General features: G+C 37.6%; 1 protein-coding gene across 12 annotated transcripts in view; it reads left to right on the forward strand.

The window, feature by feature from the left end:
* NFKB1 (nuclear factor kappa B subunit 1) overlaps nucleotides 1-21,046 on the forward strand; it is an 84,198-nt gene that overhangs the window by 4,355 nt on the left and 58,797 nt on the right. For 6 of the 12 annotated variants that reach the window (XM_044428832.1, XM_044428831.1, XM_044428833.1 and 3 more), the window contains exons 2-3: nucleotides 16,580-16,632; nucleotides 19,558-19,639. In XM_044428832.1, coding sequence (XP_044284767.1) covers nucleotides 16,588-16,632; nucleotides 19,558-19,639 — 127 coding nt within the window. In that variant the 5' untranslated portion in view covers nucleotides 16,580-16,587. The other 6 variants (XM_044428840.1, XM_044428837.1, XM_044428830.1 and 3 more) reach the window with 3 other exon arrangements.

A 21,046-nucleotide genomic window follows, 5' to 3' on the forward strand; every position in this document is an offset into this window, starting at 1 on the left:
TCTGATGCAGCATCACTTTTCTTATTTGTAAACTATGGGTCTCTCTAATACTTTTTTAATGTATCAATGCATCCTGTCTTTATATGGTAGATACTCAAATATGCTTTGGCTTTTATCATTACGTACCAACCTGCCTGGGTGGATGTCATCATAGAATTATCTCACACCATGTTATACCTCAAATCTGGTCTTTTAATTTTTTAAAAAATTGCTTTGTTTTATTTTTAGTTCTCTTGTTTCTAGTTTGTAGGGGTGAATTAGTGGTCTAGAGAGTTGTTACATAAATATCCTTCAGCCTTGTCAATGGATATACTTAATAGAGTCTTTGGTTTATAACCTAAATTAGGCCTACTTAGAGTAGACTAATGAAATGAATGGGGCTTGAGTTAGTTATGACTAATGTAAGCTTCACTGATTTCAGTCTGTCTACTCTAAGCAGTACTAACATTTGCTTTAACCGATCACTGCTAGCCTGGAATCAAAATAGTGACCATGTCTGTGTTTGAAGTGAATCTTTGAAGGATTCTACCTTTGAAGGGTAGAATCCAATCAATGTTTAGGCCTTTCTTCTATGTAAACTTTCATAGCATTGCAACTTTAGAAATTTAGAAGCTGGGTACTGTCTGCAAAGGCGTTTCTGGTCAAAAATATTATATAGTCAATAATGCTTATGATTAGAATTGTGGCCATTGCTTACTTTGTAGCACCTACAGCCTATAATTTCATATATGTTGCAATTTCATATATGATGTCTTTTGTTTTAACTCATGTTTAATTGGTTTTCTGGCATATTTAATAGTTATTTCTACTAGCTGTTATGAATTCAATACTTGGTGATTTTGTATATTGCTTATGTTGTTTTTAATTTACTTGTAAGCCTTTCTGTGTGCCCTGAAAAATTAGCCTGGATATGTTAAGGTAAATAAGTAAAAATACAGAATGTTTATATGTATAAAATAAGAATCTGTAATAGAAAATTTGTATAAAATTTCTGAATCCTTATAAATAGTAGAATTTGGTTCTCCCCTTTTAGAGGCTGATGTTAATACAGTGAGGTTGGTGCCTTCCAAATGTTCTAGGTTGCAACACCTATCAGCCTACCCATTGCAGCTGATGGGAATGGTAATCTTCAACATCTCAAAGGTTTTAATCCATGAAGTGTGTTTGCTTGAGTTAAATGAAATGGATGAATGGTAAATGAAGCTTAGGCTAAACAAGGTAATGCAAAACAGCAGTGCTTTTTGGATATGGATTGTAATAAAGTAAGTTTAAAATCCTAGAATTGGACTTGTTTGTTTTTCCTACATTTTTATCCCATGCTTCCTCTGGCAGCACTTGGGTTTCCAGCCAACTAGTCTTCAAAATTGCCCTTTGAAGGTTGGTTAGGCTGTGAGATGTAGTTGATCCAGGACTGATTGAGAATTTGAACTCAGGCCCAGCCCTGTAATGCAGTAATAGACAACTCTCATAATGCCTGACATTGGCCATGCTGATTAGAACTGTTGAGAAGTGCAGTCCAAAGTATCTTAAGGGACCCTATTTACCTACCCCTTTTCTAACCAGTATATCACAGGGACTCCCTGTCTCCAGCATTTTATAATTATAATTGGTATCTTGAAAACTTCATGTATACCTTCAGATATGTACATCTCCATGCAATGAACTAAGTTGAATAATAGAATCTAGTGATTAAAATCTTTGCAGTGATCTGGCTCACTTAACACATGCCCAGCCTGTAAAGAATAATAAATGCATTAGTGAATGGCCTTGCAAAATATTGCATGGTAATCTGCTATGGGAATAGAAGTTCTGAGATATGAATTGCTTAGATGTATCTCTGTTAAGCATTCACATCCATTATTGCCACTCCACCAAAAATAACATTCGTTTGACATTAACAAGTGACATTGACATTTGGTGACTTCAGTTGGGGGAGAACAGTGGCAGGGAAGAAAAGGAATATTCAGTGTTTCATTTAAATGAGATCACACCAAAGATTAGCCTTGCAGCCTCTTTCAGAACTCCATTTCTAAAAAAATGCAAATTAGTAATAAATTGCCTTTTTGGAAGTGCATAATGTTTTGTTTTGCTTTTGAGAAGAATTCTGTCTAGCCTGTATGCATCTAGGATCAATGGAAAGCGTGTCCACTGATCATTGTCAGTTAAGAAATTACATATTTCAATGTATGGCCACCTATTTGTTTTCCAGACATTTGCAACCAAAGTGAATTTTGAAAATTATACGCAAGAAGGCTTTAGGTTTTTCTTCTTTCCCCTCAGGCCTCTTCCAGGCTCATCACAATTCATCTTTCTTTGGAAAGCCTTTTAAATTTTACTAAAATGTTTATTTGCTTTTCACACACTTGTAATGATTTTGGAGTGAGAAGGCAAAGGGAAGCAATCTGCTATGTGAACTTCTGCATGCATCTTCTTAAATTGGTTAGAATACAGAATGTTGGTGTTGTAATTAGCACAAAAGTTTTCCACTTCCATGACATACATAAAGTTCTTAGAACCATGTATGACTGTACATTTTGTAAGTATGTGTAAAGATATGGGACAAGCATGATTGTTAAAGCTGCTAAAAACCAAGATAAGAGAGAGTTCTGGAAATCGCTTCCCTTGAAATTAGTACATATTATTGTGATCCTTTTAAGTGTGCAATCCTATGAATGTTTAGGCAGAAATAAGTCTTGCAACTTCCAGCATCTGCCAGCCAAGTGGTTGCAGTTCAGGGAGTTGAAGGATGTTTTTTCCTGTCTGGACATGCATAGGATTCTGAGGGTATTCACTTTGTATATAAACCACTGCCCAGAGATGAACTTGCAATCATCTTTGGTTGATGCAATAAAAAATGCTTCACTGACTGACAGAGCAACCACATTAGAATCATCATTGTCTTAGTGCAACCTCATTTGAAGTTCAATTAGGTCAGTGGAACATTTTCAAAAATGGTTGGGATGGGAGGCTCATTCCAGCCTCCTCAGCCCTTCATTACTCTAATGAATTGCCCCTTCTTTTGTTGTGTGTTTTTCACGTTTTTGTTGCATGTGTTGTGTTTTTTTCTCTTTGTTTTGTTTTTCTTGTTTGCTTACTAGCATCCAACATAAACTGACATTGAGATGTAATTGCCAAATCATTCTTTTTCAAAAGTGCAAGCTCATATTTCTACTTGGGTGAAAGAACTTGTAGCCTAGTGGTATCAGCTATGAGCCAGAAAGTTTCCAATTCCATGCTCTTCTGGGGTGCAAACTCAGTTGAGGTGGTCTTAGGAAAGTTACTATTTTCTTTTTATTTCATAAAAAATACCCTAGGTTACAGTGCTGTTGGAAAATTAAAATATATGACATTAATTCTCAAATTGTGGTATTATGACTGCATGCTATTTATTGGAAGAGGTCACAACTTGCCTTCTCGTATCAGCTGGGAAAACTATTTAGCAAAAAAAAAAAAAAAAGTTGCCACATCACAGTCCTTTAATTTTTTTCAGAGAATTTTTGCAAGATTTTTTTGAAACAACTGTGGTTATTTTCCTTTTACCTTGGAAAAAATGGCAAACCATTGAGTGATACTCATTTTGCTTTAAAATGAATGAATTGATATTGATTGATTAATATGAATTAATTTGCTTAAAATTATCTGATAAGCAGTTTGATACAGACTATTTTTGAAACTGAAAAGTCTAATTTTGCATAGATTTTAAATGTTTGGTCAGTATTCAGCTTAGTAAAATTCTATGACTGATAGCAATTCTTTATCCATATGAAAAGTTCAGCATGTTTTATGGATCAAAGTATTATGGAAAAGACAGAACTGGAAAAAGAAAGGCTGGAAGAGTCAGTGTTCTGGCTGAAACCAGTCTTTCCTACTTATTTTAATATTTCATAATTGTTTATTTTTTATGTGGGAGACTTAGCTAAGAGACAATCTGAAAATAAAAAGGGACATGCATGGGAGGCAGAAGGAAGGAGAGACTGCAAAGGAAGAATACAGACTGGTAGCAAGGAATTGCAGGGATAGTGTTGGGAACTCTACAGCAGTGAATGAACTGAGGCTAGCAAGGGATGCTAAAAGAAACAAGAAAATTTCCTCCAAATATGTCCAAAGCAAAAGACAAATGAAAGAGAAGGGAATTTAGCTACTCAATGCAGATGGAAAAATGATAGCAGAAGTGCTCAACTCCTATTATTGTTCATTCTTCTCCAAAAAGATGATCTATGACCTTCCTGACAAAGGGGTAGTACAAGTTACATCCTAGAGTAATAAAAGAACTAGCGGAAGAACTATCATCACTGAGAGTTCATGGAAGATAGCGGAAGTGCCAGATGACTGGAGAAGAGCTAATGTTGTCCCTCTACTCGAAAGGAAAAAAATGGCCCTGGAAATTACAGACTAGTCAGTCTTACATCATTCCTTGGAAAAATTCTGGAGCAAATTATAAAACAGTCAGTCTGCGAACACCTTGAAGACTATGCATGGATTACTAGAAGCCAACATGGTTTTCTCAAAAATAAATCCTGTCAGACTAATTTAATCTCATTTTTTGGGTGGGTAACCTCCCAATTAGACAGAGGGAACACTGTGGAAATAATCTGCTTTGGCTTTAGCAAAGTTTTTGACAAAATACCCCATGACATTCTGAGAAACAGACTGGCTAAAAGTGGGCTAGGTAGAACAACTGTTAAGTGGATCTAGTGGCTACAAGATCGGACTCAAAGAGGGCTCATCAATGGCACCTTCTCAGACTTGGGAAAGGTAACAAGGAGGATGCTGCAGGGTTCTATCTGGGGCTCAGAATTCTTCAGCATTTTTAATAATGATATAAATGAGGAAGTACAGGGAAAATTAAATTTGCAGACGGCACAAAACTAGGTAGAATAGCCAGTACCTTGGAAGGCAGAGAAAAGATCAGGGTGATCTTAATAGATTAGAATGCTGGTCTGAGAATAAGAAAATTCAGTAGAGACAAATGCCAAGTCCACCACCTAGGAAAAAGAAACCAAAACCATAGCTACAAGATAGGCAATACAGTGGTACCTCATACTCGAACGACCTAACTTCGAACAATGCAGAGTTTGAATGTTAAAGTTGAGATGAAATTTCTCTGAAATTCAACTGATGCTTCCATGTTCAAACTAAACACAAAATGAAAAAAGGTGGTTGCAGCGTAAGCATCATCTTGTGTGTAATGCTTGTGAATTTTCAGTGCATGCATTTTTGAGCATTTTCAGTGCTTTTTTCAACTTTATTTTTTATATATAACCTCTCCTCACTAAGGTAAAGTAAATGCACTAATATAACATTACCAACATAAATTCTAATACAATGGTACCTCGTACTTTGAACTTAATTAGTTTCAGGAGGCTGCATTTGCTGTTTAAGTTTCTTGAAATGGGTATTGTTCAGGGTCTAGGAATGGAGTAATTCACTTCTATTATTTCTAATGGGGAAAATTGATTTGGACTTTGAACGATTCAGAGTTCAATCAGCCTCCTGAACTGAAAAGCTGGAAAGTGTTAAGAGGGGAGCAAGAAAGATGATCCAGGTCCTGGAAACAAAGCTGTGTGAGGAAAGATTGAGTGAACTGGGCATATTTGGCCTCAAAAAGAAAAGGCTAAAGCCTGATATGACAGCACTCTACAAGTACCTGAAAGGCTGTCACAGAAAGGAAGGACAGGACCTCTTCCTGAACATTCCAGAGTACAGGACACAGAATAACAGACTTAAGCTAGCTTTTAACACTGCAAGTTGATGACCTCAAACTTAATGCTAAGCCAGCCTGAGAAGAAGCCATAGTGCTTAGGCAGCTTGTCCCATACTCTTAACAGATTATTGTCCAATTCTCTTTTCTCGTTTCTCCCTTAGTCCCTCTCAAAGCTGCCACCAGCACATATCCCAGGCCTTTGTGGCAGAAATAATTGTTCCTCATGTCAGCACCCTTTCTGCAGTTGATCTGCTCTGGTTACCAGCTGATGAGTGAAACTCCCCCACATCACATTGCAAAACAAGATAATTGTCTGGGCTCTTTTGAATGCAGAAATGTATGTATATATGCATGCATGCATTTAATTTCTAACCCGTCCCATTACCTGCATGGCTCCCTGGGCAGATTACAAGCTTTGGGGAGTGGTGGTGGCCCTGCACAAGAGTGAAAGTCCACCTGTTCACTGTTTAGCGTACCATTATTCTGCTTCTGTCAGTGTCTTTGGCAAGGCATTTTCCTGGCCAAAGCAAGCCCTTTTTAAAAAACTGCTTCCTATTACAATTAAGTGAGACACTTGCCCCTAAAGTCCCTTCTGTCCTGAAGCTTCTAGCACTTCTGGTTCCTCTCTGTCTTCCCTCCACCAAATACCATAGCCTTGTTGAAAGATGCCAATGAGGGTTGCAGAACAATGAATGGGACCACGGAAACAATAAAAAATAAAAAAAAATGCAAATTTCAAGTCAGAGTAGTATAGTGAAGGGTAAAATTGTTCAGGGGAGAACAGTAGTCCAGAGAAGAAAACTACTCTAAATTCAAACTAGAATGGAGGGGCAAAAGATGCAAAATGTGTAGCAGCAGACAAATCTCCCAACTACAAGTTATGGAATCTCATTGGGGTTCTTTTCACAAAACTTCCCATGATGGAGATCTGCACCAGTTTTGAAAGTCACACTAAGCCAAGCTGCAGTCACACATAAGAGTAACCTATCTTGGCTTGCAATGGTGTCCAAACCCTGTCAATAATGCCTTGTATAAGTCTAAGGAGCTGTGAGTTTAAGTGAATAGGAAGATTTCTTTGAAACACTGCTTTAGTATAGTGTTTGGTGAGAGCGTGTTCATTGTTGCAGTATCCTAGCCTTTCCAAGTTTGTTTTATACATCTCTTTTGTGAAATTTGTGTAAGGAAAGGCAAGATATACTGTAATAGTCTTCATTGTGAATTAATTGTATTATAAACTCAGTACTGTCATACTAAAATCTGAGCGTGACGTTTACAGAGAAGCATCAACATACAGCAAGTTATGTGTGACTACTAAATGGACTGTAAAATATCTGACACAGGCAGCTTCCTTCTTTGGTTTCATAGGGTCATAGTAGCTTAGTAGTTGATTTTAAGTAGTGGTAGGGACCATGCCATCCTTATAGTACTGGATATACGCTCTAAGGATCAAAGAGGTAAAATGGCAAGTTTTTCAGTATGTTGATGTAGTCCTCAGAGAATCATAGCATAAAGGAAAAAACTGAAGACTTTATCTGTGAATCTCCCACAGATATAAAAGGCAAATAGGGCTAGGATCTATGCTCCATTCAAAGCTTGCCTTTTTTTTGTTTCAGTCAGTCTGGCATGTTATCTCAAAACTTTTAACAGAAAGGCTGGGAAGGCTTAGTACATACTAGACAAACTGAAGATAAATGATGTTAGATTTATTTCAGGATTTTGCATTCTGAAACATTCTTATTTGAACATCTAGGATATTTTGATAATTGAAATTTGCAATGTGACTCATTAAATATGTGAAAAAGTATCTTGTGTGTATATATGCACTCTGGACTTTAAATAATCCTATTTTCCTGTGAGTATACCATGGTCAATGATGCTATCAGGACAGAAATTGGGGTCAGAAGCCTCCAGCCCAAACAGAATGAGCAGGAAGGCCTCTACTACTGCTGTAAGACTGTTATTTCTAGAATTTGAAATTGACTAGCTATGTCACTAAATGTGGTACAGTCCTGTTAGTCTATAATAGTTGGGAAAAATCTTGCACATTCAGTTCATTCCCAGTATTAGTCACCTTCCCGACAATGCGTTGTATAATTGCTTGTTAAGTAACCTCAGATTTAAAAAGTGATTTGTGACTAATCCGATTTCATTTTTTGATTGGGTAACCTCCCTGGTAGACTGTGGGAAAGCTGTGGACATAATATAACTTGGCTTCAGCAAAGCTTTTGACAAAGGGTCCCATCATATCCCGCTTAGCATGCTAGCTAAAAGTGGGCTAGATCAAACAACACTCAGTATATCCACAACTGGCTGCACAATTGGACTCAAAGAGTGCTCAGGAATGACATCTTCCCGGGAGAGGTAACAAGTGGGGTAACACAAGGTCCAGTCCTGAGTCAAGTGCTATTCAATACTTTTATTAATAATTTGGATGAGGAAGTACAGGGTACATTTATCAAATTTGCAGGTGACACAAAATTGGGTGGGATAGGTAATACTCTGGAAGACAGAAATAAAATAGTGATCTTGATTGGTTGGAACACTGGGCTGGAAGCAACAGAATGAAATTTAATAGGGACAAATGCCAAGTTCTGTGCTTAGGATAGAGAAATGAAATGCATAGATGGGGAATAGTTGGCTCAACAATACTGCAAGTGAGAAGAATCTTGGAATTGCTGAAGATTACAAGTTACATATACGTCAACAACATGATGTGGGCTAAAAGGGCAAATGCTATTTTAGGATGCATTAATAGAAGTATCAGTTCCAATTCACATGACGTACTAGTTCCCCTTTACTCAGCACTGGTTAGGCCTTATCTGGAGTACTGTGCCCAATTCTGGGCACCATACTTCAAGAAAGAGTCAAGCTGGAAAGGGTTCAGAGGAGGGCAATAAGGATGATTGAGGGACTGAAAACAAGGCTCTATGAGGAGAGATTGAAATAACTGGGCATGCTTAGCCTTTAGAAGAGAAGACTGAAGGGAGATATGGTAGCACTCTACAAGTACTTGAAAGACTGTCACAAAGAGGAAGGACAGGATTTCTTCCTCAGAGTGCAGGACATGAAATAATGGGTTCAAGTTACAAGAAGCTTTATTCCTTTTGAACAAAAAGAACAGTTCCTAACTGTTAGAGCAGTACAATAATCAAACCAGTTACCTAAGGTGTTTGTTGCTTCTCTCACCCTAGATACAACTGGACAGCTGAGAAAGAGGGTTTAACTTGGAGTTAAACTCAGCAGGGGGTTGGACCGAATGGCCCCTTCCAATTCTAGTGTTCTGAGTCTATGTAGTAAGTTCCTGCCTGTGAAATCTTGTCTACAGATACAGGCTGCACACAGGTTTATTAAAAGAATTATAGACAACTACTTTGCAGAGCTTTAAACATATGCCTGACCCAGCATTTCATATTATCCAAGGGAAAGTATGTATGTGTATGTGGCAGGAGGGAGGGGGGGTACAATCAGGATACTTGCTGTATGTAAGAGGAATGTGCAAAGTAAATTAACTGTGCCTGAACCCTGAATGCAACACAAGCATGAAGTAAAAACTAGCAAGGTTACTCATATCTTTCTTTGGATTATGGCCTGCCATAATTTAGTCTTAGGGAACCAGGAACGTAGACAGAGAGTATTATTAATACTGCAAGTTTTAATCAGTATGGTCACCTTGAGTTTGGTTATTTGTCACAGAATATATGAAGCCAAGTAACTGTTTAAGGAGATACTATTTTTAGTGTCTCTTTAACCCTAGTATACTATACTAAGAGATGAATAATCAAATATTAAAAAGGATCCATCTAACAAGGAATAGTAATTTATGGTAGATCTGATACTTCTCCCCAGTACCTTAACTTCTTGTATAAGTGTATTTTTTCATTTCATGTAAAGTACTTACTTGCTAGATATATCAATATAAGTATCTTAATAAGCAAAAACTGTAGATTCTGAGCTCGTCTACTCAGAAGATTCACTGAAATTACTAATTGCTTCAAAATAAATGTGTACAAAAATGATATGATGTCTGTCTGTTTCCTTTATATCTTGCATTTCCTCCAACCAATAACATTTTACGTTAAACAAGCCTGTAGAGGTTTATGTGTTTGTTTGTTCTTTGCTTTTGGTTTTGGTTTTCCCCAGTTAACATATTGCACTGTTGGACATTCTGATGTCTTCATGTGGTTGAGTTTTCAGATACAAAACTAATATAAAATTCTATTTTGCCTCAAGCACTATAAATTGATGTAAGCTTCGGTTATGTTTTCCAGAGCACATTTGTTATTGAAATCAAAATTCTGCTATAAAATATTGTAATTAGAAAATTTAGGTAGAGAAAAGGATTCTTTTTAAAGTCACATATAGTAAATTTAAGAGTCTTGGCTACATGTTATGACTGCTTGGCTACAAAGGCCTGTGAAATTACTTTAATTCCTCTGGAAATGTAAAGTGATATATTGGTCATTGGTAAATCTATGTTGCAAAGGTAATTTGAACCTGGCTTAACAGGTTTATCTTGAAAATTGGCAGTTAACAGCAAAAAGAGGAAAACATACTAGTTTATACAGGACTGTGACATTTTAGTGATCGTGTGCATTCAGACTGTGTGCATTCAGTTTGGAATTGTGCTGGAAAAGGAATGCATCTAAAATTTAACAAAGGTTATTGTTAAAAGATTGATAAAAACTTGCCTTTTCCAGCCTACTGAACAGATTACAATCTTTGTAAGATGCTTAATGACAGTGGTGCTTATTGAATGAATGAGAGAGCTTTGCTTACACTTAGGGTGTGTTTGAAATTTCATCTGCCATTTTATTTATTTATTTATGGGAAATAATGGATTTTTAAAAATCTAGTATTTGGTTTAGGTGTCATTATGATTATTGCTTTGTTAATGCAATCAGGTGCAGTACAAACATGTTAGCTTGCTAGGAGATAATGGCCTGTATTGTGGATTACTTTTCATGATGCTTCTGGAAACAGCCCTATGACTAAATTCAGACAACATAATAACCCTCAACTCATAAGTATTGGGTTGAGTGTGGGTTGTTATTGAAGTAGGACCTGTTGTTGAAAAGCTGGTTAATGAGTTACTGAAACCTAGCTGGGATGTTAAAAGGTGAATATCCTGCACTTCACAAATAACAAGAAATGACAGGTTTTCTTCATGAGTTGTTCATAGGTTACAAACCAAGACTTGTTAGCACAGCTGGGTTTAGACAACATGGTTCAGCAACAACCCACATGTCAATAACAATGCGCAGTCAACACATAGTCAACACTTGAATGTGGTTTAGCATGCTGTCTAAACCTAGTTATGTTGTGTCCAGATTTTGTAGAATCCATCCCATGTCTGGTTTGCTGATTGCTTGTTTTCCCATCCATTTTACAGATGGATTTGACTTGGTTTTTATTTTTCTCAAAAAGTGAAAAAATATGCCCCCAAATCAACTAAGTTTCAATGTAATTTGTGTAATTTTAATTCACAAAGAACTTTTAGTGTGTTTTCTCTAAGTGGCTTCCCAAAGCAACTAAATGCGAAGTTGTTTCAATAATGCAGTCTTTGCTAACTGTGGCCATGTTGGTTGTGGATGGTAGGAACTATGGTCTAATACCTCTGGAGGGCATGATGTTGGCACAGACTGTTGCAACTAAATGTTTTGCTGCAGTCAAATCATATTGTATTTCATGCACTTGAACTGACTTTTTTTTTAGACATAGTTCCTATTTTCTTATATATTCTCTATTTGCTCATAAAACATTGCTCTTATTTTGAGAAGATAGTGAGGGTGCTTAGTAAAAATGTTTTTGTGCATGATACTGTGCATTAGTTTTCAGCCCCTTCAGTCCTGAATAATGTCTGAGCGGGGCATGGATGTATCTTGACTCTTGGTATGAAATTAGCTGTTACAACAACTCCTGTGCTCTTATTTTAAAATGTGGTATGGGGGACAAGGGAACAGGTACTTGAACAGGGTAGTTCTTAATTGTGTGTGCGTGCATGCATGTGTATAGATAGATAGATAGATTATACTTTGGTTTATACTGAATTAATAGTATGGTATAAGGTAATTTGGGCATCTGGAAAGTATATGTGCATTTAAAATAAGATATTTATTTATGAATGTCTATACCGTTCCCTCAGCGCATTGCTCTCTGAATGGTTCCCGAATAACCAAACATTGAAATAACAAGTAACCAAAAACCTATAGAAGAAAACCAACAAACCCAAGAACAACTACAGTGCAGAAACACTGAACCAATCCTTATAATAAAAACCAATATAAAAACACTTCTCTAATCAACATTTAAAATAATGGGAGAATGAAAAGGTTTTGCCCTGGCACCAAAATGTATAAAGTGTCAGCACCAGGCACATCTCCCTGGGGTGTTGGTTCCATAAATGGGGTGCCGCTACCAAAAAGGCCCTTCCCTTCATAGCCACCTTCCTTGCTTCCTTTAAAGGTGGCTCTAGGAGAAGGACCTAATTAGCTCTTCACTTGTGGTAAACAGCAATTGGTCCTGAATGTTAGGTGTGTAACTGCATCTCCTTCTTTCCTCTAGTGGTCATTATCAGCCCATAACATGCTGCTGTGGCTGGTTTTCCTGGCAAATCCTCAAATCATAGCAAAGGCTGCCATGAAAGCACCATGGTATAACTAGATTAAAGCATTAGGAATGCTTCCAGACTAGGCTTTTATCATCCAATCACTTCGGCATGTTCACAGGATTTTACAGAGTATGGATGTCATAATCTCCAAGTCATTAAACACCTGGTTGTCTGCACTGCTTCTTCTGTCTTTTTTTTCCTTGCCAAAGAAAATCTGTTAAGGTGGCAAAGACAGAAGAGCTGCACAATGCAGCTAACTGGTAATGTTAGCAGTCCTCCATCGGGAAGCACTCATACTCCCAATCAACTGCTGGGAATATTCAACATCTTGTCTTAAAAAGGCAAGAAACAAAGAGTGCTTCCAGCAGATAACTAGTGCAACCAGTCAGATCATGTTGTGCAGTGTTTCTGTCAGTGCAGTTATAAAAAGTGATTGAAAAAATGGTTATAAATGTAGGATATCATCTGAACTCCTAGTAAAATTCTGTGATTGAGGCAGGATGGTTTGCACAATTAAAGTCTTGGGATATATTCAGTGGTGGCATTCTGCTAATCAGACTGCTTCTGTTAGCTTGGGTGGGTTGCAATTCTACTGTTCCTCATGCCCTTGAAATCTGCCCCAGAGGGCTAGGAAACTGTTCAGAACAAGTACAGAGGACTGTAGGGTAAAGAAAACAAGGGAAAACAGGACTGAAAACAGGACTGAATGGACTTCCGCTAGCATGATGTTGGATTAAATTCACAATTCCTGCTGCACTATCATTCATTCCAGCAAAGAAAAAGGTAAACAGAACAGAGGTGAAAAATGAGTGTGGCTATTCAAGTATAATATAATAGATCTCAAGAGCTGCTAGATTCTTTCTCCCCATTCACCCAGCTCCCTCTCTGCATATTATACATATGAGGAGTCAGACATAATTGTTTCAGTCTGGTGAGGACCATGAGCCTAGGAAATCTACCTGTGATCCTGCTGACTCCCTGAGCTTTATCTTCATCAGCTAAGGATTTAAGGGTTCAGCCATGGAGCCAACTGGTGACTTTTGGTCAGTTACAGAGTCTTAGCCCAGCCTACCTCACAGGGGGGATAAGATTGAGACCAGGAGGAAGTGAATGATGTAAGTTACTTTGACTTCTTTAAAAATAAGGAAAAAGGTGGAATATAAATCTAATAAATAAAAATGGTATCTAAGAATGTAAGGACATAGAAAGAGCCATGCTAGATCAGATCAAGGATCCATCCAGTCCAGCATTGTGTTTACACAGTAGCCAACTAGTTCCCCATGGGTAACCCAAGAACAGGACAAGAATGTAACAGTATCCTTCTGCCCATATTCTCAGCAACACTTACAGAGGCATACTACTTCTGATACTGGCAGTAGCATATAGCTACTCAAGGCTTAACCATTGCTAGCTTTATCTTTCATGAATTTGTCCAATCCCCTTTTAAAGCCCTTCAAGCTGGTGGCCATGACTCTTGTGGAAATGAATTCCATAGTTTAACTATGTGCGGTGTGAAGTCCTTCCTTTCATCTCTCCCCTGAAACTGCCCTCAATCAGCTTCATATGATTACCCAGGTTCCAGTATTATGAGAGGAAAAAATGACTCCGCATTTACTTTTCCGTTCCATGTGTTATTCTGTACATCACTGCCATACCTCCCCTTATTTGCCTTTTTCTAAGTTAACAATTCCAGCTGTTGTAACCTTTCCACATAGGTGAATAGCTCCAGCCCCTTGATAATTTTAGTTGTCCTTTTTTGCATTTTTCTTTTAATTCTACATTATCCTTTTACATGCAATGTCCAGAACTGTACATATTATTTCAAGTATGGACACAACATTTGTACAAGAGCAATATTATTTTGACAGTTTCATTTTCCATTTCTTCCCAGTTATCTTGGAATTTGCCTTTTTCATAGAAACTGCACTCTGTGTTGACAGTTTTATTGAACTGTCCTTGTCATCTCCAGGTCTCTTTCTTGATCAGACACTGCCAGCTAAGATCCCATCAGTTATTACTTAAATTTGAGCAGGGGGAGGGAGGGGGGTTGCCTCAGTATACATCACTGTACACTTGCTTACATTGAATCATATACTGATATCAGTATATCAGCTCTCAATTTGGAAGGTTCCTTTTTGTTTTAACAGCCTAAATAATTTGATGTCATCAAGATGGCCACTTAAGTTCTCCCTCCTAATTCTAGGTCATTTATAAACAAGTTGAAAACACTGGTTCCAGTACAGATTCTTCTGGATCCTAACAGATCCTAACTGAACAGTAGATCAAACCCCAGAAGAGATATCACTGACTCCTGCTTGACCCATTTGCCTATGGCAGTCTTTCCCAACCCACTGCACTCCATACATTTAAACTTTTATCTCCCATCAGCCCTAACTGTCATAGCTAATGGCCAGGAATTCTGGGATATGTCATTCAAAACAACTGGAGCATGGAAAAACCTGACCTGCAGGGTCACTCAGGTTTCTGACTTTTGTCCATAGCATCCACATAAAACCACTGGTATAGGCCATGCAGAGATTTAGCACTGATTGTCATTGATATTCAGAGGATACCCAGTTTATATCTCTTTGTTTCATTTGATGCCGAGAAAACAATAGATATTTTGAACTAGTATTTAAGTGAATAAATGGATTGTATATGGGATAAGAAACTGAGGCTTAATCCTACTAACAGTTATGCTGTTGGTCTGTAGAGAAATGTTCTATTCTGGTAGGGTTTGTACTTTCTTTGAAAGACCAGGTCTGCGTCCACAACACCCCTTGCTCCTGGATGCTCTGAAGTGGTTTTGCACTTCTTCAGCTAGTGTTCCAAGTATGTCTTTTCTAAAAAAAATCTGGTCACTGACACACATGCCTTATGTACAACCAGACTGGATTACTGACAAATCATATATGGGATTGCCTCTGAAAGAGATGTGGAAACCTTGGCTTGTGCAAAACACAGGCAGCTGGGCTAATTTCTGGAATCTCCCACTTGCTGATCATACTAAAACCACAATTTGGGATGAGGATATTTGCAGGACCACCACTTCCCATATGAACCCACTGTTTTTAGCACTGGGGATCTTGCTGTGCATCCCTCTAATTTTAGAAGCATGGAGGTAAACAAGTCAGCTTCTTTTGAAACTAACCACTTTGTGAAAAAACATGATAGTTTAGTTGTGCTTATTAACAAATCAAGATTAGATAAAACTGAATGCCACTCTTCCATATACCACATGGAGTAAGGGAAGGGAATGTTTAAACTTAAGACTTTCCTCAGTCTTGTTCTAGCTCAAGATTTAGCATTGCATTTGAAAATGGCTTCTTTTAGTAACTTTGAATATGGCCTGTTTAAGTAAGTCCCATTAAACTTACTTCTGAGTACTGATGGCTAGAATTGGGCTGCAAATCATATAATGTGTTTTTGATGATTCATTATTCCCCACCAATTTATGCAATCTCTTCCAAACCTTTTTTGCAGTACAATGAAAGCTTAGTGTTTCATTTTACTGCAAACCATCTTAAAATTGTTACCTGATTTGAAACCATTGACTCCTACACATTAGTTGGCTTTGCACATGCATTGTGCAAACTGTGGATGTATTTTTTGTTTTTTACACTTACAATACAAATTTGCTTTTGACTTTTGGGAAGAAACTCACTTTTCTATTCATATGTGAATGAAGTAGCCTGAAGATAACTGTGGGTAAAGCTTCTTGAAGCTGCAGTACAGTGTAAGGGGTTGCACTGTTAATCTGCTATACCAAGTTCACTAGATTTATTTTAACTACTGTGCTGTGTGCTGTAGGATCCAACTAGGATCCATCTAGATCCATCTTTTAGGACAAAAAGACAGATCTAAAGACTGAAAAACAGCTTGCTCTTTAGATGTAACATTTTCATTGACTAAATATTCTTGATGTGTTATTAGTGTCCCAGCTTGTCATGGGGATTGTGCCAAGAGTTGCTATCAGGTTATTATTTACTTTGCAGCATTAATTAAAACATCTCTATGACAAGTTTCTATTTTTTAAAATCACAGGAATGACAGTGGAGGATATATATGTAGAGGCCATCCTTGATGAGATGTTACAGATTCTGCAGTTAAGAGAATTTGAGAAATCTGAAAACCCATTTATCATATAGTTGGATGATTTTTCCTAGATATTTTTATTTTTAATTCTGCACTGAAAATTTACTGTTATGGGTAATTTTATAATGATGCATTGATTTACATTAATCATGTAATCTGATTAATTATTTCAGCTCTCAGAATGGCGGATGATAGTGCGTTTCTCTTGGGAGTCGCAGATAATCCGGTGAGTATGTTTACCCAGGGATAGTAATATGATAAACATATGTGTAAAGCATCATGTGAAATCACACACACTTAGAGAGACTATTTGGATGTTATAGGGTCTGCAAGGAGTTTTTTTTAATATTGTAATTCATTTGGAGAACATGTTTCAAGCACTAAATGTACCTAGAAATAGGGATTTATGAACGGGCAAAAGGCTATTCTGTGTGCATTTTACAGATTTTGGTGTAGCTTTTCCTGTGTTGTCTGCCTATTGGTAGACTCAGAATTTGCAAAAATGTATCCATGCATATTTGTGTAGGCTTGAATTTGCACAGATGCATTTATGAAAATTTGTGAATATTGGCCAGATGTGCACAGATCTCCCCCAAAATGCATGTTTGCATATTTTATAGTGGGATTTCTGCATTTTAGTATTTCTGATCACTGATTATATGCAAAAACACACAAAAAAATCAGTCAACAGGCTCTATGAACTCTGTGTGGTCAAGAAAGCCAGTCCCCTGCAGCACTTGTGGAGCCAATTCAGAAATCTGGATTTAACCATTGCAGATTTCTCCAGCATCCCTTCTCAGAGCTATTTAGCTACACTTCATTTGGTCTGTTGAATCTCTATTATTTAAGAGTGGAGTGTGACTGGATTAGCCAATTCATGGGTTGTTTAAGTCATAAATTGGCAGGGCTGTGAGCAATTGCTTTCAGTTTTAATCAACAACCCAGTGTTAATAAGCAACACTTGCTCTTGAGTTGTTTGATGTGATGTCTAAACTAGGAGTGCTGAGATGCTGTAGGTTAAACAAACCAGAGTTGATGTCTTAACCCATAGAACTGAAAGGTCTAAATCTGGAATTACCAGTCCACTTAGAGCATTATTTACTTCATTCTCTCACAACTTTCAATCTGACTTCCCTTGAAACCTCACAGACACAATACAGCCGTGGAAAAAGGTTCAATCTAAATGAGGTTCCACTCCTAGTACAGCTAAACTGAGCAATATATGCAGTCTGCTGTGAGAGATTGCATATATTTATTGGTTTAAAAAAAAAACCAATCCCCCCATTCATCATATTTCCCTTTTCTTCTTCCCAAGCAGGATTTCTGGGTTGTTGATTAAAGCTGATTCAGAACATAAGTGTCAAGTGCCCACAAATAGCATATTTGTTCCTTCACTTGTGGCCTCAACAATTCATGGTTTGAACAATCCAGTAGTTATTATATGTCAACTGGAGCTATCAGCTATTGCTGTAAATGTGGATGTTGCTGTATTTTTAAGCTACTGTTAAGAATTTATATGTTAACATTCTCAACCAAAACATCCCTTAAATAATTGAGTTTCTTTCCAGGAAGAATACTTCTGCCTCTGTATCCCAGGATCTTTTTTTCATTATTATCTGCAACTCTGGATGAGAAGTAGCCAGGAAATCAGATTTTGGGCATAAATAATATATTTATATCCATACTTTTAAGAAAATGCAAAGTAAGCTTTTTAAAAGAAATTATTAAAAACATTTACTTGGTATTGCATTTTTAGGTTAGTACATCCTGTATGAGTCATAACTATGGTTTAGATCTTGCTTTGTTTGCTCATTAATGAGTGGGAGTTGCAACTTTTTGACACTAACTGGGCTTCTTGTATTACATCGTGGTCAAATTAGTGAAAGGCAAATTTTCCAAATGCGTATAATCCACCCACTGTAAATTGTGAAGCATATCCAAATATGTTGAAACAAAAAGGGGTGGTTGTTTTGGTTTTTCTTTCATATCCTGCCATGATCTTTAGTCACTTATTGGAGCTTCCTTGGGTCTTGTGTACAAATCCCCATACAATTTAACAAGATATGTGCATGGCATTTTATAGAGTTCAAAAGGTCAGGTCCTTGTCCCAAGGATGTGACTTGGATAAATAGAGGTTTCTTTTGGCATGGGTGGATTTTAATATTACACTAGCAGTTGCCAAGTTTTTCCCCCAAACAATTAAAATTAAAAATTACTATTTTTAATATCCTATAGATATACCTGTCAATAAACTCTTTTATTTTAGTCTTAGTGTGGCGATTGGCTAAGGTAAAGCATAGTATATAGTTCTACAGTGACAATATTAGTTGCATTTCTCCAATAAACTGCTGTCCTGGGACTAGCTCAGATGCTGCATGCATGCTCAAGCATTCAATCCTGTGAGTGCAAGCACGCACGCACACATGCCAGGATGCCAACTTCAATTACTGATTGTAATCCTGGGTACTCTGGTCCATTTGGAGCTCTCATTGTTATAGCAGATGCATGGTTGCCAGTGGGAAAGACCTCTAGCTGGTATTAGGTTACATTGCAGACGAGGACCAAATTCCAGTTTGGAGAAGGTCTCAGAGGATATATTGTAGTGGTGGGCAGGGGCAAAAGAGGTAGGGCCAAAGTACTAACACAGTTTAACTTAAAGTTCTTCCTGATAGGAAGTTTGCCTAAGGAGAGGCATTTCAGTGTTTTCGAATAGGAAAATAATTCCACACAAGGCAGGAAGCCACCAACTTATTAGTGACTGAGGGAAAGGGAAGGCTAAGAGAGGAGGTATAACCATGTGGAGAACTCCACAGGAGGGAACTGGAGTTGCACATGGGCCAGAATTGGTTCCTGGTACTGGGATTTTTCACTATTGTAATGTCACAGCCACTGAACACAAAACGTTTTTGTACACATTTGCTTATAGTCTGCTAAATAATATTGCTATAGACTTGCTAATTCAGCTCAAGTTCCGTTGATAGCTGAATAGAGAAAATGTTGAATGTTGAAATGACACTTAGGAAGGTAGTTGTGTAGAAAAAATAGGGCAGGAAGCGTTAGCTTGTAAAAGCAGGTTTTTAAAAAAATCTATCTAAATCTTGCTAGTGCCTGAACTACCTTGATTTATAAAGAAGCTCAATAATTCTCAAAGCAGGTGTTTGCAGTGGACTACTTGCCGATGCGGCTGTTCAATAACACAAGCATGCTTACATCTGATCTACCACTTCGCACAGGTAAGTGCAATGATGGTTTGATTAGGATGGTGTATTGGGGCTTGTTTGAAAGTCTCACACCAAGACGCTTACTTTTGTGTGAAACTGTTATGAATTATCATTGCTGGGCTTTTAAAAAAGATTTTAAAATCAAAGAAACTGACTTGAAAGGTTCTTGAAAGGTCATAGTTTCACAAAACAATTTACAATTTGTAAATCAATAATGCTCTTTAACACTAAGTATTCATTATCTTCATTTTATTTATATGGGGAGCCAAGGATGGGAGATAGCCCTTGCCATGGGAAGCTTAATTCTATTCTGCATCAGTGGGCATACTTTATATATGATCTGCTATGCAAAAATCATGGCCATATCCACATTGCTAAAAAAACCACAAAAATTCCACTGCCCTTACTGTATATATCTCTGACAGCATTTCCCTACTGGAGGGATAATGCAGTCTGCAGCAAAATTAGTTTCCTTGATCTTTTAAATCTGTTTCCATAGTGGTGGGCTGTGTATTTCCTGTTCGGTGTCAAAATATAGAAACCTCTACTGGCCTTGTTTAATATTTTGCTGTAAAAGATGAAAATAAAAGATTCATTTTGGAACTCCTTTTTTCCTTATCACATGAATGGACAGTGATCAGAGCCAAACTACATGTTACCTTAAAAACAGGATGCAGCTCTGTTAGTACTTTTTTTTTGTCATAGAACGCACCGGAACGGCGTTCCAGCACCATTTTTTGACGGATTTTCCAAGTGCTTGTGAATCACCCTGCTGGGCATAGCAGATAGGCGGCAAAAATCATTAACATAGTGCCTGCAGGCTGCTTGTGTGTCGGCGCTGATTGTGAGGGTGCTGCTTGGCTTGGGACGCTGCTCGGCTTGGGATCGGTCGTATGGTCGCGCGCTGAGTGCTTACTGCCAGCGGCGACGGTTATGTTTATGTGTGTGTAGAGTGATTGGCTACCTGCAAAAGGTAAATAAGTTCTTTATTTCAAAAAAAGTTGGTGAATTGAAAATCTTTTTTAGTGTAAAAGTGTGACCCCAAGACGTGAGTTCCAGCACCTTTTTTTTCTTTTTTTTTACAAAAAAAGCACTGCTAACAAGTAAATGTGGGCCCTAATCTGGATGAGGACCAGAGTGAGGAAATGAGCTTGAGTGTGTCCTCCTCCGACCCACACAAGAATCCAGTTCGGGAATAGGTCTCCCATGCTTACCTCTGAGCTAGTACAAAGTATAGACACAGCAGCATAGTATGCTTTAATGGTAATATATTTGGGGGATCTATAGAAACAGTGTGTGGCTCCAATGGTCAATTGTCCATAGCATAAGTATAGTGTAGAGAAATGTTCCCTGTGTATAAATCTGCACAGCTTTTAGTTATTTTTTCAATTTCTTTTACCTTTAAATATCTCTTTCATT

The sequence above is a fragment of the Varanus komodoensis genome, unplaced genomic scaffold, assembly GCF_004798865.1.
Source record: "Varanus komodoensis strain SLA01 unplaced genomic scaffold, ASM479886v1 scaffold2, whole genome shotgun sequence".
NCBI lineage: Eukaryota > Metazoa > Chordata > Lepidosauria > Squamata > Varanidae > Varanus > Varanus komodoensis.